This window comes from Dendrobates tinctorius, unplaced genomic scaffold (assembly GCF_039654945.1).
Source record: "Dendrobates tinctorius isolate UK_male_01 unplaced genomic scaffold, ASM3965494v1 ptg000019l, whole genome shotgun sequence".
Classification (NCBI taxonomy): domain Eukaryota; kingdom Metazoa; phylum Chordata; class Amphibia; order Anura; family Dendrobatidae; genus Dendrobates; species Dendrobates tinctorius.
In genome coordinates, this window is record NW_027361687.1 from 61,137,235 (window position 1) to 61,161,836 (window position 24,602).

At 46.5% G+C, this 24,602-nt stretch overlaps 1 protein-coding gene across 2 annotated transcripts in view; it reads right to left on the bottom strand.

The window, feature by feature from the left end:
- The window catches only part of LOC141082995 (signaling lymphocytic activation molecule-like), a 358,176-nt gene that overhangs the window by 75,525 nt on the left and 258,049 nt on the right, over positions 1-24,602 (bottom strand). Inside the window, exons 1-4 of one of the 2 annotated variants that reach the window (XM_073567112.1) lie at positions 19,513-19,576; positions 17,273-17,599; positions 14,396-14,662; positions 9,805-9,909 (exon numbers count right to left, since the gene is read on the bottom strand). In XM_073567112.1, the coding sequence (XP_073423213.1) occupies positions 9,805-9,909; positions 14,396-14,662; positions 17,273-17,599; positions 19,513-19,555 (742 nt within the window). In that variant the 5' untranslated portion in view covers positions 19,556-19,576. Of the gene's footprint in view, positions 1-9,804; positions 9,910-14,395; positions 14,663-17,272; positions 17,600-19,512; positions 19,577-24,602 lie in introns of those variants that run through there. The other variant, XM_073567113.1, reaches the window with a different exon arrangement.

The window sequence follows — 24,602 nt, forward strand, 5'->3', positions numbered from 1 at the left end:
ATTCTTATTTCTGATAGCTTTAAGTTCTAGCAAAACTATGAGTGTGGTGAGGCTAAGGATGGTCCTACCTGAGGGTGCTGTTCTCTGGATGTCAGACCTGGGGCTGGTGGTGACTGCTGTCTGTCCTCCAGGAGATTCTTATTTTGTCCTTTAACCCCTTCCTGACATGAGACGTACTATCCCGTCCATGGGACCTGGGCCCCTATGCCAATGGACGGGATAGTACGTCGGGCGCGATCAGCGGCGCCCACGTGGTGAGCGCCGCTGATCGCGGCCAGGTGTCAGCTGATTATCACAGCTGACACCCGGCACAATGTGTCAGGGGCGGTCACGGACCGCCCCCGACACGTTAACCCCTTGCACACCGCGATCAAACATGATCGCGGTGTACCGGGAGTTAAAGGGAAGCATCGGCAGGGAGGGGGCTCTGCAGGCCTGCAAAGCGCAGGCATGAGGAAGCCTTCTGCAGTGCCTGTGTCAGATCGCTGATCTGTCACAGTGATCTGTGATGTGACAGATCAGCGATCTGTCACAGGACAGTGATGTCCCACCTGGGACTATTTAATAAAGTAAAAAAAAATAAAAAAAAGTGTAAAAATAATTAAAAAAAAATCGCCAAATAAATTAGAAAAAAAAAATAAATATTCCCCCAATAAATCCATTTTTTGGAAATAATAAAAAAAAAAAACAATAAAAGTACACATATTAGGTATCGTCGCGTCCGTAACGACCCGCCCTATAAAACTGTCCCATTAGTTAACCCCTTTAGCGAATCCCTTAAAAAATAAAAATAAAAAACGAAGCAAAAAAATAATGATTTATTATCATACTGCCAAACAAAAAGTGTAATAACGCGCGATCAAAAAGACGCATATAAATATCCATGGTACCGCTGAAAACGTCATCTTGTCCCGCAAAAAACGAGCCACCACACAGCATCATCAGCGAAAAAATAAAAAAGTTATAGCTCGCAGAATAAAGCGATGCAAAAATAATTATTTTTTATATAAAATAGTTTTCATTGCATAAAACCGACAAAAACATAAAAAAAGACCTAAATGAGGTATTGCTGTAACCGTACTGACCCGAAGAATAAAACCGCTTTATCAATTTTACTGCACGCGGAACGGTGTAAACGCACCCCCCAAAAGAAATTCATGAAACGCTGGTTTTTCTTCATTCTGCGTCCCAAAAATCAGAATAAAAAGCGATCAAAAAATTTCACGTGCCCGAAAATGGTACCAATAAAAACGTCAACTCGTCCCGCAAAAAATAAGACCTCACATGACCCGGTGGGTCAAAATACGTAAAAATTATAGCTCTCAATATGTGGTGATGCAAAAACTATTTTTACAATAAAAAGCGTCTTTTAGCGTGCGACAGCTGCCAAAAATAAAAACCGCCATAAATAGTAAATCAAACCCCCCGTTATCACCCCCTTAGTTAGGGAAAAATAATAAAATAAAAAAAATGTATTTATTTCCATTTTTCCATTAGGGTTAGGGCTAGGGTTAGGGCTAGGGGTGTGTTGGGGTAGGGTTAGGGCTAGGGTTAGGGTTAGGGTAGGGTTAGGGTTAGGGCTAGGGTTAGGGTTAGGGTTAGGGCTAGGGTTAGGGTTAGGGCTAGGGGCATGGTGGGGTTCGGGTTGGAGTTAGAATTGGGGGTTTCCACTGTTTGGGCACATCAGGGGCTCTCCAAATGCAACATGGCGTCTGATCTCAATTCCAGCCAATTCTGAGTTGAAAAAGTCAAATGGTGCTCCTTCCCTTCCAAGCTCTGCCATGCGCCCAAACAGTGTTTTACCCCCACATGTAGGCTATCAGCCTACTCAGGACAAATTGCAAAACAATTTTTGGGGTCCAATTTCTCCTGTTACCCTTAGGAAAATAAAAAATTGGGGGCAAAAATATCATTTTTGTGGAAAAAAATGATTTTTTTATTTTCACGTCCGAGTGTTATAAACTTCTGTGAAGCACTTGGGGGTTCAAAGTGCTCACCACACATCTAGATAAGTTCCGTGGGGGGTCTAGTGTCCAAAATGGGGTCACTTGTGGGGAGTTTCAATAGTTTAGGTACATCAGGGGCTCTCCAAACGCATATGACACCCGCAGACCATTCCATCAAAGTCTGCATTCCAAAACGTCACTACTTCCCTTCCGAGCCCCGACGTGTGCCCATACAGTAGTTTTCTCCCACATATGGGGTATCAGCATACTCAGGACAAATTGGACAACAACTTTTAAGGTCCAATTTCTCCTGGTACCCTTGGGAAAATAAAAAAATGGTGACTAAAAGATCATGTTTGTGGAAAAAATACGAATTTTTTATTTTCACGCCCGGGCGTTATAAACTTCTGTGAAGCACTGGGGGGTTCAAAGTGCTCACCACACATCTAGATAAGTTCCTTGGGGGGTCTAGTTTACAAAATGGTGTCATTTGTGGGGGGTTTCCACTGTTTAGGTACATTAGGGGCTCTCCAAAGGCAACATGACACCCGCAGACCATTCCATCAAAGTCTGCATTCCAAAACGTCACTACTTCCCTTCCGAGCCCCGACGTGTGCCCATACAGTAGTTTTCTCCCACATATTGGGTATCAGCATACTCAGGACAAATTGGACAACAACTTTTGGGGTCCAATTTCTCCTGGTACACTTGGGAAAATAAAAAAATGGTGACTAAAAGATCATGTTTGTGGAAAAAATACGAATTTTTTATTTTCACGCCCGGGCGTTATAAACTTCTGTGAAGCACTGGGGGGGTCAAAGTGCTCACCACACATCTAGATAAGTTCCTTAGGGGGTCTAGTTTCCAAAATGGTGTCATTTGTGGGGGGTTTCCACTGTTTTGGTACATCAGGAGTTTTCCAAACGCGACATGGTGTCCGATCTCAATTCCAGCCAAAAACGTCAAATGGCGCTGCTTCCCTTCCGAGCTCTGCCATGCGCCCAAATAGTGGTTTACCCCCACATGTGGGGTATCAGCGTACTCAGGACAAATTGCACAATAATTTTTAGGGTCCTGTTACCCTTGGAAAAATAAGAATTGAGGGTGAAAAGATCATTTTTGTGGAAAAAATATGATTTTTTAATTGTATGGCTTTATGTTATAAACTTCTGTGAAGCCCATGGGGGTTCAAAGTTCTCACCACACATCTAGATAAGTTCCTTAGGGGGTCTAGTTTCCAAAATGGTGTCATTTGTGGGGGGTTTCCACTGTTTTGGTACATCAGGGGTTTTCCAAACGCGACATGGTGTCCGATCTCAATTCCAGCCAAAAACGTCAAATGGCGCTGCTTCCCTTCCGAGCTCTGCCATGCGCCCAAATAGTGGTTTACCCCCACATGTGGGGTATCAGCGTACTCAGGACAAATTGCACAATAACTTTTAGGGTCCTGTTACCCTTGGGAAAATAAACATTGGGGTGAAAAGATCATTTTTGTGGAAAAAATATGATTTTTTAATTGTACCGCTGTACGTTATAAACTTTTGTAAAGCCCTTGTGGGTTCAAAGTTCTCACCACATATCTAGATAAGTTCCTTGGGGGGTCTAGTTTCCAAAATGGGGTCACTTGTAGGGGGTTTCCACTGTTTAGGTACATCAGGGACTCTCCAAACGTGACATGGCGTCCAATCTGAATTCCAGCCAATTTTGCATTGAAAAAGTCAAACGGCGCTCCTTCCATTCTGAGCTCTGCCATGCGCCGAAACAGTCGTTCCCCCCCACATATCAGGTATCTGCGTACTCAGGACAAATTGCACAATAACTTTTGCAGTCCAATTTCTCCTGTAACCCTTGGTAAAATAAAAAAAATTGAACCTGAATTATTTTTTTTATGAAAAAAAGTTAGATGTTCATTTTTTTTTAAATATTCAAAAAAATTCCTGTGACGCACCTAAAGGGTTAATAAACTTCTTGAATGTGGTTTTGAGCACCTTAAGGGGTGCAGTTTTTAGAATGGTGTCACTTTTGGGTATTTTCTATCATATAGACCCCTCAAAGTGGCTTCAAATGTGATGTGGTCCTAAAAATAAAATGGTGTTGTAAAAATGAGAAATCGCTGGTCAAATTTTAACCCTTATAACTTCCTAACAAAAAAAAATTTTGGTTCCAAAATTGTGCTGATGTAAAGTAAACATGTGGGAAATGTTAGTTATCAAGTTTTTTGTGTGCCGTATCTCTGTGATTTAAGGGCATAAAAATTTTCAAAATTTTCGCCAAATTTCCGTTTTTCTCACAAATAAACGCAAGTTATTTGAATGAAATTTTACCACTAACATGAAGTACAATATGTCACGAGAAAACAATGTCAGAATCACCGGGATCCATGGAAGCGTTCCAGAGTTATGACCTCATAAAGGTACAGTGGTCAGAATTGTAAAAATTGGCCCGGTCATGAACGTGCCAACCACCCTTGGGGGTGAAGGGGTTAAAGCTTATTTTTCCTCCTTTTTCACAAAGATCTTTAGTCTGGCTCATTTCAGCTCGCTCTTGTAATCCATGGGGATGAATTTTTCTAGGTTGTGTCCTAAAGTTTCCTCATTACAAGGTATAAAGTGATGAAAGTTCAGGAGTTCATGTTCAGTGCTGCTTACTCCTGGAATGGTGGGTGGGTCTAATAGGCATAGGAGTAGTAAGTATACTAATAGTAGGCATAGGAGTAGTAGGTATACTAATAGTAATCATAGGAGTAGTAAGTATACTAATAGTAGTCATAGGGGTAGTAGGTATTCTATTATTAGACATAGGAGTAGTAGGCATACTAATAGAAAGCATAGCAGTAATAGGTACACTAATAGTAGGCATAGGAGTAGTAGGTATACAAATAGTAGGCATAGGAGTAGTAGGTATACTAATAGGCATAGGAGGAGTAGGTATACTAATAGTAGGCATAGAAGTAGTAGGTATACTGATAGTAGGCATAGGAATAGTAGGTATACTAAAAATAGGCATATGAATTGTAGATATACTAATAATAGGCATGGGAGTAGTAAGTATACTAATAGTAAGCATAGGAGTAGTAGGTAAACTAATAGTAGTCCCAGCAGTAGTAGGTATACTAAAAGTAGGCATAGGAGTAGTAGGTATGCTAATAGTAGGCATAGGAGTAGTAAGTATACTAATCATAGGCTCAGGAATAGTAGGCATACTAATAGTAGGCATAGGAGTAGTAGGTATTCTAATAGTAGGCATAGGAGTAGGAGGTATTCTATTAGTAGACGTAGGAGTAGTAGGCATACTAATAGAAGGCATAGGAGTAATAGGTACACTAATAGTAGGCATAGGAGTAGTAGGTATACAAATAGTAGGCAGAGGAGTAGTAGGTATGCAAACAGTAGGCATAGGAGTAGTAGATATACTAATAGCAGGCATAGGAGTAGTAGGTATACTACTAGTAGGCATAGGAGTAGTAGGTGTACTAAAAGTAGGCATAGGAGTAGTAGGTATACTAATAGTAGGCATAGGAGTAGTAGGTATACTAACAGTAGGCATAGGAATAGAACATATACTAATAGACTAATAGTAGGCATATAATTAGCAAGTATACTAATACCATGGTCTTCTATAGCCCCATCCTGGATCTGCCCCCATCCACCTTTCCTACAGCCCCTACCAAATATCCCTACAGTCCCTATCCATATTCCCTTTTGTACATTTGCTTTGGCAAAACTAATGTGTATTTAGTCCTGCCAATAAAGCTTCTTTGAATTTGAATCTAATAGTAGGCATAGGAGTAGTAGCGGACCCCAGAGACTGCAAGATCCTAAGCCGATAAAGACTCAGTGCCCACAGTCTGGCCATCGAATCCGGCCGACACAGGCAGAGCTACAAGCCCAGGGAGGAAAGACTGAAGTGAGGGACACTCACTTCAGACTATCCAATCTCTTCCTAGATTTCAGCTCCATGAAGGAGGAAGAGAAAACATATATCCTGCTTGGGGAAGAAGAGAGAGCAGTGGAGATAGCAGCATGGTATGTGAGCGCATGTCATAGACTGCGAGAAAGACAGCCATGATATGCCATGGACTTCTTTAGCCCCCACCCTGGATCTTCCCCCATCCCCCCATCCACCTTCCCTATGCAATGGACTTCTACAGCCCCCACCCTGGATCTTCCCCCATCCACCTTTCCTACAGCCCCTACCCAACATCCCTACAGTCCCTATCCCTATTCCCTTTGCACACTTGCTTTGGCAAAACTAATGTGTATTTAGTCCTGCCAATAAAGCTTCATTGAATTTGAATTTGGCATAGTAAAAGTAGGCATAGGAGTAGTAGGTATACTAATAGTAGGCATAGGAGTAGTAGGTAAACTAATAGTAATAGTAACTAATACTAACTAATACTAACTAATAGTAACAACAAAAACTCTCACTGTCGCCCTGATCCACTCCCGCCTAGACTACTGTAATGCTCTATTAATTGGCCTCCCTCTCACTCGACTCTCCCCTCTCCAGTCTATCCTTAATGCAGCAGCCAGGGTTGTCCATCTGGCTAATCGTTTCTCAGACGCGTCCGCTCTTCGCCAGTCGTTACACTGGCTGCCAATTCATTACAGGGTACAATTCAAAGTACTTGTTCTCACCAACAAAGCTCTCCACAGTGCGGCACCCCCTTACATCTCCTCCCTCATTTCTGTCTATCGGCCTAACCGACCGCTGCGCTCTGCAAATGACTTTCGACTAACCTCTGCCCTAATCCGTACTTCCCACTCCCGACTCCAAGACTTCTCCCGTGCTGCGCCAATCCTCTGGAATGCTCTACCCCAAAATATTAGGACCATCCACAATTTGCATAGTTTTAGGCGCTCGCTCAAAACACATTTGTTCAGAGCGGCCTATCACATTCAGTAATCAAAGTCATGTTTGTGTGTGTGTAGCCCATTCACTATCTCCATCTAACCCCCACCCCCTGAAGATGGCTGGACCGTCATTGTAAATACAAACCTGTGCTTTGTATCCCCCCCACCTCATTGTAGATTGTAAGCTCCACGAGCAGGGTCGTCTTATTTCGCTTTAATTATTGTATTGTTAACGTTGTTACTTATGACTGTTGTGTTTGAAACTGTTCAACTGTAAAGCGCTGCGGAATATGTTGGCGCTATATAAATAAAGATTATTATTATTATTATTATTAGTCCCAGCAGTAGTAGGTATAGTAATAGTAGGCATAGGAGGAGTAGGTATGCTAATAGTAGGCATAGGAATCACAACAACCTGACAAAAGTCAGAATCAGGAAGATAGTAGACGAAGGCCAGGAGAGGTACGTAAGCGACTGGAAGAATGACATCATCAGCTCACAGAAACTGACCATGTACCGGAGTCTACAGAAAGACTACAGACTGGCCCCATATCTGGAGAAACTCCCAGACCCCAGAGACCGCAAGATCTTTAGCCGATATAGACTCAGTGCCCACAGTCTGGCCATTGAATCCGGCCGACACAGTCAGAGCTACAAGCCCAGGGAGGAAAGACTGTGCCAACACTGTGACCAGGAGACCCTGGAGGATGAGACCCACTTCCTGCTACACTGCTCCAAATACTCAGCAGTGAGGGACACTCACTTCAAGAGACTCTCACATCTCTTCCCGGATTTCATCACCATGAAGGAGGAAGAGAAAACATATATCCTGCTGGGGGAAGAAGAGAGAGTAGTGGAGATAGCAGTGCAATATGTGGGTGAATGTCATAGACTGCGAGAAAGAGAACTATGATATGCCATGGACTTCTATGGCCCCCTCCCTGGATCTGCCCCATCCCCCCATCCACCTTCCCTATGCCATGGACTTCTATAGCCCCATCCAGGATCTGCCCCCATCCCCCCATCCACCTTCCCTATGCCATGGACTTCTATAGCCCCATCCTGGATCTGCCCCCATCCACCTTTCCTACAGTCCCTATCCCTGTTCTCTTTTGTACACTTGCTTTGGCAAAACTAATGTGTATTTAATCCTGCCAATAAAGCATGTTTGAATTTGAATTAGGAGTAGTAGGTGTACTGATAGTTGGCATAGGAGTAGTAGGTATACTAATAGTAGGCATAGGAGTAGTAGGTAAACTAATAGTAGTCCCAGCAGTTGTAGGTATACTAATAGTAGGCATAGGAGGAGTAGGTATGCTAATAGTAGGCATAGGAGTAGTAGGTGTACTGATAGTTGGCATAGGAGTAGTAGGTATACTAATAGTCGGCATAGGAGTAGTAGGTATACTAATAGTAGGCATAGGAGTAGCAAATATGCTAATAGTAGGCATGGGAGTAGTAGGTATACTAATAGTAGGCATAGGAGTAGTAGGTATACTAACAGTAGGCATAGAAATAGTAAGTATACTAATAGTAGGCTTAGGAGTAGTAGGTATACTAAAAGTAGGCATAGAAGTAGTAGGTATACTAATAGTAGGCATAGGAGTAGTAGGTAAACTAATAGTAGTCCCAGCAGTAGTAGGTATACTAATAGTAGGCATAGGAGGAGAAGTAGGTATGCTAATAGTAGGCATAGGAGTAGTAGGTGTACTGATAGTAGGCATAGGAGTAGTAGGTATACTAATAGTAGGCATAGGAGGAGAAGTAGGTATGCTAATAGTAGGCATAGGAGTAGTAGGTGTACTGATAGTTGGCATAGGAGTAGTAGGTATACTAATAGTCGGCATAGGAGTAGTAGGTATACTAATAGTAGGCATAGGAGTAGCAAATATGCTAATAGTAGGCATGGGAGTAGTAGGTATACTAATAGTAGGCATAGGAGTAGTAGGTATACTAACAGTAGGCATAGAAATAGTAAGTATACTAATAGTAGGCTTAGGAGTAGTAGGTATACTAAAAGTAGGCATAGAAGTAGTAGGTATACTAATAGTAGGCATAGGAGTAGTAGGTAAACTAATAGTAGTCCCAGCAGTAGTAGGTATACTAATAGTAGGCATAGGAGGAGAAGTAGGTATGCTAATAGTAGGCATAGGAGTAGTAGGTGTACTGATAGTAGGCATAGGAGTAGTAGGTGTACTGATAGTTGACATAGGAGTAGTAGGTATACTAATAGTAAGCATAGGAGTAGTAGGTATACTAATAGTAGGCATAGGAGTAGCAAATTTGCCAATAGTAGGCATAGGAGTAGTAGCTGTACTGATAGTTGGTATAGGAGTAGTAGGTATACTAATAGTAGGCATAGGAGTAGTAGGTATACTAATAGTAGGCATAGGAGTAGCAAATATGCTAATAGTAGGCATAGCAGTAGTAGGTATACTAACAGTAGGCATAGGAATCCCCCCATCCACCTTCCCTATGCCATGGACTTCTACAGCCCCCACCCTGGATCTGCCACCATCCCCCCATCCACCTTCCCTATGCCATGGACTTCTATAGCCCCATCCTGGATCTGCCCCCATCCATCTTTCCTACAGCCCCTACCCAACATCCCTACAGTCCCTATCCCTATTCCCTTTTGTACACTTGCTTTGGCAAAACTAATGTGTATTTACCGTAGTCCTGCCAATAAAGCTTCACTGAATTTGAATTTGGAATAGAAGTTATACTAATAGGCATAGGAGTAGTAGGTATAGTAATAGTAGGCCCAACAGTAGTATATATACTAATAGACTAATAGTAGGCATATAAGTAGTAAGTATACTAATAGTAGGCATAGGAGTAGTAGGTATACTAAAAGTAGGCATAGGAGTAGTAGGTATACTAATAGTAGGCATAGGAATTCTATGTGGACATATTTTCAGTAAGATATTTTGATATTTTAAATATTTTCACTCAGAAATATGAGAATGGAAATGATAGGCGGAGAAGAATTGTGTCCCACTTACCCCTGTTGCATTTTTTTGTTATCAAAATTCCTACCACAATTACTATAATAACACCGATCATTGTTGGAACCAAAATGTAAAGTATTAGGCCATAATAACTGGTACCTACAAAGGGGAAAAAGAAAACAAAAAGTATTACTACTAGCATCTTTTAAGACCACTGGTCTCTTTAAAACGGTTCTCCCAAAATAGAAATCTTTCTTCAGATCAAAGGACACCCTGAGCGATATATGTTCCTCATAGCCACTTTCTATCACCCCTACATATATAATTGCTTCTCATAGCCACTTTCTATCACTCTTAGGCCAGCGTCAGACTTGCGAGAAACTCGCACGAGTCTCGCACGTCAATACCCAGCACTGCTGCCGACACTCGTATCGAAGCGTTCAGCTGCATAGAAATACATGCAGCTGAACGCTCCGATCCAAGTGCCGGCGGCAGTGTCGGGTATTGATGTGCGAGACTCGTCCGAGTTTCTCGCAAGTCTGACCCCGTCCTTACACATACTGTATATATGTTCCTCATAGCCACTTTTTATTACACCTACACATATATATGTGTGGCGCCCCAGAGGGTTCAGTCGCCAGAGAGGTACTGCACCTCCTCCTGAGGTGTGGTACCCCACTTTTCAGGTAAGGTGGAGACACCTGACCACACTCCAACACTCACATCCCACACGCACACCAGTAGTGTAGCAGAGAAACCTTTGTGGCTCCCTGCTTGGAACACGAAGAGTGCTGGGAGGTGGGTGGAGCTTAGACTGCACAAGAGAGCGGGAGAATATTAGGAAAAGGTCAGTCTGTGAGAGAAGATCCCCTGAGAGGGATGGAGTGAAGGAAGTGCTGCAGCAGTCTCCTGTGACCTCGAGCTGCTGGCACAGGAAAGAGCCATAGAAAGCCTGATTCTTCAGAGGGAAGAAAGATTAGTGCGGAGCGTAAGAAGAGAACTAAGGACTAGGGTCAGAGCAGAGCCCTTCCTCAAGTTTGAAGCGCATGGCTGGGGTCCGGTCCCCGAGGTTGTATGGATACTGAAGTTCCTGCAGCAGAACCCGGAGGAATAGAAGTAGTCAACACTTCATTCCCATATAAGACTTGGGGGCACAACAGCAACGTGGGTGAGCCGGGACATGATAGCAAGGAGTCCCCGAAGCAGGCTACAGCTGTCTGCCGTACAAGTAGAGTTCTAAGTAACATCAAGAAGGAGGAACTTGAGTTTAATACGCAACTACAAGTACTTCAGATTAGGCGCTAGTGAGGAGACGTTCAGAGAAGGCACATGTTGGAGGAGTGCTGGAAAGGTGTACTGTACCTTGCCAGGGACTTGGCTGAGCCCCTGACCTCGAGGACACGGCACCGGAGCGGGCATCTGTGTGCACCAAACTGAGTAAAGCCTTGGAACTACATGCCCTTGTGTCCTCCACTTATTCTTGCGCCTTACACCCGGCTCTCCTACATCTACTTCTTTACACCATCTCCCCACTTGCCAACCTCATCTACACTGCCCTGGGACTATAGCTTCACCTGTGGGGAGCTTCAACATCATTGCTGCACCACACCATCTGTCCCAGAGACGCAACCCTGCAGCGCTGGTCAAACTGACCAGAAACCAGAGGTGGCATCACGAATCATCTCAACAACTTTATCCCCATCACTCCACCCCTTTTACATTGACCGCCTGAGGCCACGGACCGGGTCACTGCCACTGTGACATCTCCCATTGTAATCAATGGGCCTGGCACCGAGTACCCCACGGCCTCTGGGGGCGAGTCAATTTTGGCGTCACAAACAGGATGACAAAGCCCGGTACCACCGGGTCCTGTGTGCTGAAGATTTATTGGACTTAAAATTGCTGAAAATGTGCAAAGCAACCAAAATGATAGACTGTAAAATGGACTCTAAAAATGGCCGCCGGCGCGGTGAAGAAGGGCGTGACAACATGGGTGGCCCTAAGAAAAGAGCGCGAACTGTCCTGGGCCTCCCCTGCCTGAACTTCCATGCAACAGCAACATGGCCCACCCCCAGAGGGGTTCGTATACTGGCTTGGTATGGAGGCAGATGAAGAAGACGCCCCCCCAGGAAGGAGGAGCAAAGCCCTGTGGCGGGAAAGGAGCCCAAAGAGAAGCAAGAACGCCAGGACGCCATGATGGAAGAAGGACGGAGGCCTGAAGAGCGCAAGGAAGAGGAGCTTGCCTTCCCCGGCGCAGTAGTCGAAGCCTCCGGCCTTGCTTCTGTGATGGACCGTCAGCAGCTGGAGGAAGAAATCGCCATGCTGAACCGCAGTCTGCGGCTGAAGCAGGAAGCGCTGCGGACCTTGGACCGGCAGCGCATCCAGGAGGGGCCTGCAGAAACAGTACCTCCACCACCGGTACCCGCCGCCGCTGCACCAGTTCTCCCCCAGGCAGCACCTGTGAAACTCGCGGCCGCTGCTATGCCATCGGCAGCGCCTGTCACCACCTCCCCGCTGCTACCGCCGCCGGACGCTGCCTGCCAGGAGGAGTTACCTGAGGACTTGGGAGCTAAATGTGAGGCAGAGACTGTGATCTTGCCTGGACCTGGCGCGGCCGCGCAGGTCCCACCGGAGGCCTCAGCAGACCCTGAACCAGCACCTGCTCCACTCCAGTCACCGCCCACTGACCAGTAAGCTCCAGCAACCACCGCTGCCACCGGCTGCCGTCCAGTGCCTGCACTGAAGCCGGAACACCATCAGGAAGCGTCAGGTATGACCGCCGCCCCTGCAGCTGGGGAGACCTCAGAGTTCCCGTCCGCTCCAATGTCCGGGCAGGTTTTGCTGGACCTAGTCTGGGACCGGGATACTAGTCCCTGGGGGAAAACACCCGAACCCCTGGCAGTGGTGCCCCTGTCTGCTGTGGGCAGAGGCCGATCCCGAGAGGAGGAGGAGGAGAAGGAAACCCGCTGCCAGCAGACTATCCGCCAGCTTGCTGCCAAGCAGCGGGAGTGGGAACAACGGAGACTGGCAGTGCTGGGCCCTGACCTTGACAGGAAGCAAAAGGCCCGCGACGGACACTATGGTCCCCGGGACTCAGCAGGATGGGGTCAGGTCCTGAACTTTAATTTGGAAAGAGGGTTTGGTTTCATCTCGGACCCCCAGAGGATCTCCGACCTCTTCGACAGCAACGTGGGTGAGCCGGGACATGATAGCAAGGAGTCCCCGAAGCAGGCTACAGCTGTCTGCTGTACAAGTAGAGTTCTAAGTAACATCAAGAAGGAGGAACTTGAGTTTAATACGCAACTACAAGTACTTCAGATTAGGCGCTAGTGTGGAGACGTTCAGAAAAGGCACATGTTGGAGGAGTGCTGGAAAGGCGTACTTTACCTTGCCTGGGAGTTGGCTGAGCCCCTGACCTGGAGGACACGGCACCGAAGCGGGCATCTGTTTGCAACAGACTGAGTAAACCCTTGGAACTACATGCCCTTGTGTCCTCCACTTATTCTTGCGCCTTACAACCGGCTCTGCTACATCTACTTCTTTACACCATCTCCCCACTTGCCAACCTCATCTACACTGCCCTGGGACTACAGCTCCACCTGTGGGGAGCTTCAACATTATTGCTGCACCACACCATCTGTCCCAGAGAAGCAACCCTGCAGCGCTGGTCAAACTGACCAGAAACCACAGGTGGCGTCACGAATCATCTCAACAACTTTATCCCCATCACTCTACCCCTTTACATTAACCGCCTGAAGCCACGGATCGGGTCACTGCCACTGTGACATCTCCCATTGTAATCAACGGGCTCGGCACCGAGTACCCCACAGCCTCTGGGGGCCAGTCATATGTTCCTCATAGCCACATTCTATCACCCCTACACATACAGTGGGGAAAAAAAGTATTTAGTCAGTCAGCAATAGTGCAAGTTCCACCACTTAAAAAGATGAGAGGCGTCTGTAATTTACATCATAGGTAGACCTCAACTATGGGAGACAAACTGAGAAAAAAAAATCCAGAAAATCACATTGTCTGTTTTTTTTTCATTTTATTTGCATATTATGGTGGAAAATAAGTATTTGGTCAGAAACAAGCAATCAAGATTTCTGGCTCTCACAGACCTGTAACTGCTTCTTTAAGAGTCTCCTCTTTCCTCCACTCATTACCTGTAGTAATGGCACCTGTTTAAACTTGCTATCAGTATAAAAAGAACTTGCACTATTGCTGACTGACTAAATACTTTTTTTCCCCACTGTATATAATTGTTTCTCATAGCCACTGTCTATCACCCCCACACATACATAATGTATGTTCCTCATAGCCAATGCCATCACCCCAACATACACATGCAGTATGTTTCTCAAAGTCACGTTCTATCACCCCTACATGTATATACTGTATATTTTCCCAAAGATTCCAAGAAATGACTAGTAAGAAATATTTATAAATATTTGAACACCTCCACTGTCCTCCACACTAATATTGCTACACCTAAAACACTCTGTGCTGCTGTAATTATTTTTACACAGCGTCTGGAATAACTCCTACTCCAATGTGAAATTTTAAGGTACAGTAGGTATTTAAAGTACAAGGCTAATGGCCACTTCTTCTTTTCCATCTTATACATATTTTCACTGGGTCTTACCCTGATCTGCATTGCACGCAGACGATAATTTATGCTCGCTTGACTCCTGGCTTACAGTATTTTTGGCGGTGCATCGGAAGGTGCTGTTAGCGTTCTCATTGTTGATGCTGATCTCTAATGTGCTGCTGTCATGACTCAGGAGCTTATCATCTCTCATCCAGCTGAAGGTGACGTTGGTCCCAGTGTGCATCAGACACGTCATGGTGACCCTACAGGTGTTATTCTGGGTATCCTCGGTTACACTCAATGTCAAATTGGAGATCTGCTCTGTTCCAAAAAAATGTAATGCCATATTAAGTAATCAGTAAAAAATTTTTTTAAGATTTTGCAATATTCTCCTCTTTAACAAAGTTTTCCCTACCTGCCGTCCATAGCTAAAATCAGTTACCTGCACCAGGACAGTAAGAATAAAGTTGTCAGATCCATTTAGGTTCTCTCGCTGGACCCTACAGAACTTTAAAGTACCGGTTTAGACTCGTGTAATTTCAGTCTGTGTGCACCCCAGATTACACATAGACAACATATGGAATAATTCACAACAGTGATCATCTCATATGTTTTGCCAAAGAGACAATGCAAATTTTAATTGGGTGTGTACGCATAGAGTATATTTACCAAAGTTAGAGTTGGGAGTAAATGGATATTTAAAGGTTAGCTACTAGTTTTGATTGAGCACTTGAAATGCTCGAATTAAGCATGTCGGACGCTCGGATGTGTTCGAATAGAATAGCGAGCATAATGGAGCTGAATGGGAGACTCATGCATTTTTCCAGTAAATGGTAAAATTCTCTCTCTATCTCTCACCACCCGGCTCAGATAATTCCTATGACCGAGCTCTAGACCACCACATAATACTCAGAACTCAAAAGAGGACCCCGATGCTCCATCGAATATCGAGCAGTGCCAAGCACGCTCAACCATCACTAGTAGCCATCATTTGCAAAAAGTTTTTATACATGGGCTGCAATAGCCTGCTGATCAATAGGGTCCAGATTTCAAGACCCCCACAGATAGCTCAAAACACGGATCTGAAGCATAAAGCTCTTGCAGATTGAAGCACAGCTCAAAACGCACAGAGCGGTGTACAGTAACAGCCTCAATAGGACGTCTGGTCTCTAGTCTCGGATAGTATCTGAAAAATTGGAATAGCCCTTCAGGACTGTTGATAGTGGTGTGTGTGTCTGTCCACAACCTAAACGAATGCACAGAATTCACACACTCTTGTGAACTTTATTTAAGAGTATATGAGTCTTTTCGCTACGTTTTTGGAGCGAAAACTAAGCCGAAACATTAAGATTTTTAGCAGGATTTGGATAGTTTCTGCTCTGTGTCTCTGTGCACACGGAGTCTTTTTGCAGAATTTTAAGAGCAGAAACTTAGCAGAAGTGCCAAGATTTTTTTTTAGAAGTTTTGCATTTTTGAAGAGGATGTGGAGAGTTTCCACTCCAAAAACTTCTCAAAAAAGTATGTGTGCACATACCCTAAGGCAGCGAAAACGTTTACAAATCGTGTACAGAACGCCCCCCATGCATTCCTATGGCATTCCGCACATGCTGTGCTAATGCTGCGCTTTTTTCCACGGCGGAATCGCATCGCGGAAAAAATCGCAGCATGCTCATTCTTTTGTGCGGAATCGCAAAGAATTGCCGCGATTCCGCACCCGTAGGAATGCATGAGAACCGCTTACTTCCCGCATGTGGCTATGCCCACCATGCGGGAAGTTAAGCGTCTCATGTGCGGTTGGTACCCACGGTGTGGAGGAGAGGAGACTGTCCTCCAGGCCCTGGGTACCATACCCCTGTAAAAAAAAGAATAAAAAATAAAAAATCGGGGTATATTTACCTTCCGGCGTCCCGTGCTGCATTCCCGGCCTAAGCGTTCCCAGTAATGCCTTGCGGCACGGTCCAGTGATGACGTAGTCTCGAGTGACTCTAGCGGTCTCGCGAGATCGCTATAGCAACGCGAGACTACGTCATCACAGGTCTCGCAAGGCATTACTGGGAACGCTGTGGCCCGGGAATATAGTGCGGGACGCCGGAAGGTAAATATACCCCAATTTTTTTATTTTTTTAGCATTTTAACATTCTATCTTTTACTATTGAGGCCGCATAGGCGGCCTCAATAGTAAAAACCTGGTCACACTTGTCAAACGCTATGTTTGACGAGTGTGACCAACCTGTCAATCACTTTCCAAACGATGCTTCAAATCGCTTGGAAAGTGCTTGAATATCGCACACGAAAATCACGGCAAAATCGCGATCATAATCGCGGTGAAATCGCGCGGAAAAAACCGCGCGATTTCTGGGAAGGAGTCCGGTTTTTGGTGTGCGTTTTAACACGCACCGTGGGCACATAGCCTAAGAGTGTGGATGGCATCGGTCAACTTTGTGCCCACAGTCCCATTGCAGGTAATTTAATTTTGTTCTCCAGGGCTCTGGGGAGTGATAAAGGGCTCATTTTGTGGATTTGATGGGTCTGAACCTCTTCCTTACACATGCCATCCACCTGATTATCATTTCCTTAGATTCCGTTGCATCCACTTACACTATCTGGAGACGTATGCCCTGGACGCATGCATATTTCACAGATGAAGAAGGCTGTACACCTCACCTCGCTACGCATGTGCCATGAGGAAAGTTGTAATGTCTTTGGCTGTACTTGCGCATGCTGAAGTCTCACCAGTGACATAAATTCACTTACTATCTAATGCCAGGTTTTGACATTGACATGTTAGGACCAGTAAATCCCATCACTGGTTTAGAAGTCCCAATTCTACTGATGACTTCCCTTTAAGTAGGAAACATTCAAATTTGTCCTGCACCCATCTTTCTCAGCCTCGCCAGTCTTATTAGATAAGATAAGAAGAATGCGACTCACCATAAACTTTAACCTCAAAGTGACAAATGTCCTCATATCTGTCTGTCTTTTGGAACGTGAGCTCGTAATCGCTCTCATCCTCCTTCTGTAATGTCTGGATCACAACCGATGAATCTTTGGCATCAAACTGGTATCTACTGTGGGAATTATTTTGGTGATTTTCTTTGGTCTTCAGATTGTGTTCCAGTAACATCTTCTTTGATGTGTAATTTGTACTTCTCAAGTACAGTTTTTCATAATCTGGCTTGATTTGTAATTTATATAGAACCAAAGCTTTTCCAAGGGTCCCATTCCAGGTCTTTGTATCTCCACATAGATTGGTGTCACCTTTGTAACAGAAAAAATGGACATCAAGTCAGACCCATGGATAAATATGTGATCGCTGTTGGTTAGTGATGAGCGAGTATACTCGTTGCTCGGGTGTCCTCCGAGTATTTTGGCGTGCTCGGAGATTTAGTTTTTGTCAATGCAACTTCATGATTTGCGGCTGCTAGACAGCCTGAACACATGTGGGGATTCCATAACAAACAGGCAATCCTCACATGTATTCAGCCTGTCCAGCAGCCGCAAATCATGCAACTGTGGCGACAGACTAAATCTCCGAGCACGCCCAAATACTTGGAGGACACCCGAGCATGCTCGGGAAAACCTGAGCAACGAGTATACTCTCTCATCACTACTGGTGGTCTGATTGTTGGGTCCCTGCCGTTTTCAGGAATGGAGGTCCCAAATCTCTATGCGTGACTGAAACAGACCTCCACCGACATGGGATCCCCATAGGCTGCATGACTCACGTGGGGATATGGCTCATATAGGGATTTAGTAGAAAAAAGGGAAGAAAGTTCCAGCACTAGGAATGGAAAATTAAAAATCCATTTTATTGTGCCAATGCATATTAAAATTCCAGCAGGTACAGCATATCAGTCGGATGACTGCAGAACAACGCGTTTCGACGCCTCAGGTCTTAATCATGTTCTGACATTAAATGCAACCAACTTCCTTATGTTGGATTCTCCCACCATTACCATATCAGGAGCTCCTTTGGAGCAGTTCACACATCTGTTTCTGATTATTGGAGGTGGGAGAATCCAACATAAGGAAGTTGGTTGCATTTAATGTCAGAACATGATTAAGACCTGAGGCGTCGAAACGCGTTGTTCTGCAGTCATCCGACTGATATGCTGTACCTGCTGGAATTTTAATATGCATTGGCACAATAAAATGGATTTTTAATTTTCCATTCCTAGCGCTGGAACTTTCTTCCCTTTTTTCTACTAAATCCCTATATGAGCCATATCCCCACGTGAGTCATGCAGCCTATGGGGATCCCATGTCGGTGGAGGTCTGTTTCAGTCACGCTGGAACTTTCTTCCCTTTTTTCTACTATTGATTGACTGCCTAGTCAAATCCGTGCGCAGGATTTGGATCCTACCAGCAAGGCAGTGCGGTGAGCTGGATTAATCTGTTCTTTTATTCCATATAGGGATTTACTTACAAACCAAACAGAAATGCAATTGATACGTTTTGTATCTCTAGCAACGGAAGTCTGGCCAAACCTTTACTTATCTCCCTACATTTTAGTACCAATTTTGCTTAAAATCTGATATGCAAATTGCCTCTTAAGAGTGGAAGAGGACTTAAACTTTATAGCGCCACCTGTTGGAAGCAGCAATCCTACAAGTCACTATCGTCAGGCAACACTCCAAAACACCGTGTCTGCAAATTGAGATTCTGATTTAAAATGCAAGGCTCGTTAAGGGTCAATAGTGACTTTAGGATCACTGCATCCAACAGGTGGCGCTATAGAGTTTAAGTTCTCTTCCTTTCTTAAGAAGCAATTTGCATATTGAATTTCCCAGAGGAGCAATGCACAGCCAATAAGTCTCCTTATCTTGGCATGCCAGAGACAGCAAGTAATTCTTCACTAGGAAAAAAGTTACCCCTTGGGCTTAAAATGTGAATAATCATAGACAGACATTTTGGTAGGGATTTGGTGAGAAAGCTACTCAGTGACCAAATAATATCAACATATAGTGTCTAACAGTGCCCTACATAAGTACTCTCACAGCAGTAATGTGCGATGTGTACAGAACACCACCATACAATTAATATTAAAGGGTAGATTGCGGAGCATGGAGCATCCAAAAACTGCACAAACCCCAACTCAAAGCACATATACATAGGGAACCATAAGCTTAAAAGACACAATAGCAGTAGATTATAGAAAAATTCAAACTTACCAAAATGGTAAAAACACATACAAAATACCACGTACAACAACATGCTTCAGAAGTCGCCTCGAACAAGTCTACAGAGGTAATGCTTTAAAGTGCATCGCTCAGCTAAAATTCTGTAAACGGAAACTTCATTTTTTTTTTCTTTTGGCAAACTGCTGAAGTGAAGCAAACATCTTATATATTCAAGGTGAAAAAAGTAAAATTTCACAGTCCCATATTCTGCTTGGTCGGTGAAGAAAAAGGGAAAAAAATTGACAAATATTTGGTGGTGGGGCTATTACTGATTTTTTTATAGCGACTGTCCTCTGCTCCATTTTGCAACATTGTGAGAAGAAGCAACATGAGTGATGGACATGAATTAGGATTGAGAGATCATTTTGTTAGGATTTGGGTCCTTTAAATAGTGGATTGTATTGCTTGTGACACAGTTGGGTCACATGGCGGCATAGGGGTCACCACCATACGCCCATCCACGACCCAATAACGTTGCACACACCATAAGAGGTTACCATTTTCCACCAGTAGAGGTGAGACATGCACATACTGAGTAGAACAGCAAAAGGAGGAAAAGTTGTGCAGCTAAGCAGACGTGCCTGCTTAGTAGCTAACCAGAAGTTGGGGTGGGTATGGTGAGTAACACTAGCTGCATGTGCTGCACTACCACAAGGCTATATTATTGGCCACAGAGGAGTAGGAAGCTTCAGTTTATACCTCTTTTGATGTAGTTTGTTTCTGGTAAGGGAGACCAACCTACCTACAAGAGAGAGTACCACCATTGTGAAGAAAAAAATTAGTGAATTCAGGAAGTTTTCAAGGAAGTGATAGATCCACCTAAAAGAGTAAACCAAAAGTGTGTAAGACGAGCCTCCATTCCCACATTGCCTCAAGCACCAAGTGAGAAACAGGGTCCAAAGTAAAACCATTTAAAGGCCTATTTCCCAGCCCATATGTCAGTGCCTACAGCCCATGTTCCGTAGGAGGATGCAAGTGTACGGTCACCCTAAAGGTCTGTGCAAGCTCCAGAAGTGAAGTCTGCTCTGTTTGGAGGTCACAGTACACTGCTGCCTGTAATTGTCTGCAGTGGTCAGGTTACCAGAAGAGCGCTTCATTGAATGTTTCTCTGATGAAGCATTATTCTATTCACCTGACGGCTGCAGCCAATCGTACGGAACAGCAGTCTATGAATTCTGAAAGAAATGGCCGGAGTGAGCCTCCCAACCCCCTGGAGGAGGCGTGGGCGGAGACCATCATGACGGGGGGTTGGAAGTTAGTGAGGGAAGGGGAAGGGTTAAAGGGGAGGGGGAGCTAAGGGGTATTTAAGACAGGGATCTGGGGGGTGCCCGCCCTCTGTTCCTGTTTTCCCAGCTCCAGAACAGTCCCACAACTTACCGGGATGTCGGGAATTGATCAGGCCCTGGACAGTCTGCGGGCGGCAGCGACAGGGCAGCCTCCTGGCTGGCTGGAGGCGCAGGTGGCTGGCCTGCTTCAACGAGCGCCGGAGCAGGCCGAGGTGAGGGAACGGAGGTCCAGGCGGGCGCGGCTTCCAGAGCGGCTATCCCCCGACACCGCTCCCCGGGCCTCGCGTCGCCGTCGGAGCCCCTCCCGGGACCCTCCAGGCCACGCGACGCTGCCTTCCCCATCTGGGGGTGCGCGGCCTGGGAGGAATCCTCACAGGCGGCGAGGCCCTGCGGCGGCATCCGGACCTTCGCCCCGGGGCAGGAAGGGGGCGGGGCCGGCGCGCGCCCGACATCCGGCAGCACCAGGTCCTTCGGGGGGCCGCGGCGGTGGTGGACGTGCCGCGCGGCCTGCCTCAGCGAGCGCTTCGGCCGCTGGCAGAGTGGCGGCCTGCCAGGCGGCAGGGCCGGGTCGCGTCGCGTCCCCCAGCGGTGGGGGGGAACTAGTTGGAACGGGGGGCGCTGCTGCGGTGCACCTGCAGCGGCGCTTGCTTCTGACCCCCCGAGGATGTGCCACAGCCCTATGGCTGCAGCGGGACCGGAGGGCAGCCCGGCGCAGTCGGGGCCGGCTGCCAGAAGATTGGAGCGGAGGACACTGTCGGGCTCCCAGTTGCCGTGGGGGGCCCTGAGCGACCGGGTGCCTCGCGATGGCTTGGCTGAGATGACTCTCGGCGGGGGGGCAGGAACCTTCATGTGTGGGGGTGCCGCGGCCCAGTTCCGTCGGGGGGTTCAGGCCTCTTATCCCGGCTCAGGCTGCAGGGGTGTTCGGGCCGCAGCTACGAGGCGGTGAGTTCGCCGCCGGGAGGCGCGAGGTCCATGAGGCGTCAGGGGATCCAGGATTTCCGGCTGGAGGGCACACAGCCCCCTCGCAGCCCGGTGAGTATGCGTCTATGTCCCCTGTTTGTCACCCGCTTTTGTCTTCGTCAGTGGTGGTAGGGGGCCCCTTAGCAGAGTCCAGGGGCGGTGGGGTTGAGGCTGGGTTGAGCAGTTCAGGGTCGGCCAGGGGAGTATGTGATATGTTGGCGGATGTGCGTAGCTTGCTTTTACGTTTGGAGCAGGGTTTTGTGGGGTCATCACCGGTAGCAGCGTGGGTTGGGCCACAGGGTGGCGGGTTGGCGAGTTAGGGCGCGGCTGCGTCGGGCCCTTGTGTTGGCGCGCCGGTGTCAGTGTCGGTGCAAACAGAGAGGGAAAAGGAGTGTCGTGTGCATCTGGATGATCGGGCGCATGGCGAGGTGTATGTGTGTTTTGAAGGTTCGTTGGGGGCCCATCTGAAAAAGGAGGTGAAAGAGCGGATTTGGAAGGATGAATATGTGGAAAGATTTTCGCTATTGCCTCTTGAGAAGTTTAATTTGGATAAAAGTAAGAAAGACGACAGCAACGTTACCCGGCGTGGTCACCTGACCCGGTGCGGTCATCGGCATCGGTGGACGGCGGTGACGTGACGCGACAAGGAGCCCGGTGGCGAGGTGGTGTGTGACTTCACCAGCCTCATTTCCTTTCTCGCGGCGCTGTGGGGAAGCGGGCGGTGGCTCGGTCATGTGGCCACCCTTCAGCTGCCAGGGGCCACAGGTCATGTGGTCCGGTGTCGCGTTCCCCCGGCGTTGGGTGCCAGATTCAGGAGGTGTTGCCTGCGGCTGGAGCGCCAACCTCCCCCCCCCCCTGTTTGAGGCTCCGAGCCAGTGACTTTTTGCCATGCGTTCCCGGACGGACAGTCGGTCTGGGCGCTGGCGCTGCGGCCCAGGAGGGCTGCAGTCGGCGTAGATCCATGGAGAAGATCGTAGTTGCGGTGCTCGACGCGGAGGACACGTGACGGCTGTTCCGTGGGGTTCCACGGAGTCAGCCTAGTAAGTAAGGCTCACTTAAACCTTTATTAATGTCTAGATTATATTGGTTGGGAAGGGTGTTGCTACGTATGGTTTCGGGTGTTTGTCTGGGGGTTCGGAAAGATGCGCTGCTGGTCCATGTGGACAGCGTTCGAATCTGTGAGGGAATGGTTGCTTTGTGGTCCAGGAGGCTGTTTTGTGCACTTCATGAGTGTTGGGAGGTATTTTTTAATTTCATGCTAGTTTGCTTTTATGATAGTGGGTATATCTATAGGTGACGACATCATTTTATTTTGGTTAGTATAATTGTGCTTGCATTCTCTGGGTGTTTGTGTATGACTGGTGGTGATTCCATGGCGGTTTGTGAGTAATTCAGGTGGTGATATGGATATTGGCAGAGCGGTGGTGGATAGCCATATCCATGCCAGTTTTATGGTTTATTGTTATAGGCATGGGGTCTTTGGGCTGGAGGATTATCGCCGCGCCAAGTATTTGATATTGGTTGGATGGCAGTTCACTGACGTGGTGATCTGTTTGGGTAGTGCATCGGGCGGCTTAATCTTTCACGTTACAGTGGGGTGTGTTCTATTGCTGGTCAGAGGTGAGGGGGTAGGTGGTCGAGTTTTCATTAGGGTGTGTTTTATTTATATGCCGGGTTCGGTTCTCCAATAGGGGCTTTGAGTGTACTAAGGGTTTTCATGTTCACTAGGGGCATTTTGGTTTGTTGCGGCAGACGATCTGGTGAGGTCGAGATGCTTGGGACGGCAGATCTTTCGGGAACCTGCCTTTCTGGCAGCAATGGATGACATTTCCCCCGGGGGGCTTGGAGTTGACCTTTTACCGGATTTGTTTTCCTGGTTAATTTCTGGGGATACGTAGATATGGCGTGGAGCTGGGGTTATGGTTGGTCAATGTCCGGTTGTTGAGGTCCGTGGTTTGGTTTCTGTGTGGTAGTCGGGGATTATCTGGTATTAGGGATGGTGCAGTGCTTATTTTCTGTTCATGGTCCAACCTGGAACTACTATCTGGTATTAGGGAAGGTGGTGTGCTTATTTCTGTTCATGGTCCAACCCTTGACTACTTTGGGTTTCTTCATGCTCAGGGCGTTGTTGCGGTTATCATGTGTTTGGATAAGTCAAAGTGTTTGATTCACCTGGGGCCCTATGTCTAAGTCAGGTTAGGTTAACGAGTACATCGTGTCAGGTCGGGGGTCGTTATTAGGTTCCCGTGTATATCGCGCTGCTGTTTTGGGGGGTTGATTTTGGTTATTGAATACGTGGGGCTACGATCCACTGGGGGTTTTTTGCATGATCTGCAGTCATATGGCGTTCTTACAATAATTTGCTGGTCGTGGCTGCCCTGGGGCAGTTTTAACAACTTTTGTACGTAAGGACTGGTGGGTTCTCACTGCGGTTCTTTAGGGTTGCCGATTGAGCTTTTGGCAGACTGTATCGGGTGGTATTTGTTACAGCCGTTGATTGTAGCTACGTAGGAGTTTATTATACAGAGTGGATAGTTTTTCGTTACAATGGGCTAGGAGGTTTATTGTGGGTGCAGCTGGTCCTGCTTTGCCTTCTGGGTATACAGCTCTCCTTAGAGTCTTTTCTTTTTGGGTGCCCCCGGACGGGGGGGCCAGGGTGAAGTGTTGCGCAAGGATGATGCAACATTTGAGTTGGGTAACCCAGCGTGTGCTTTACTGGTCTCGGGGGTCCTGGTTGGTGAACGGTTTGTTTATCCAGCGGGTGTTGTTCCATTTGTCAGGAATTCTGTATAGAGCATGAGGCAGGACATGTTGTTTCGATGGCCGTGTGAATGG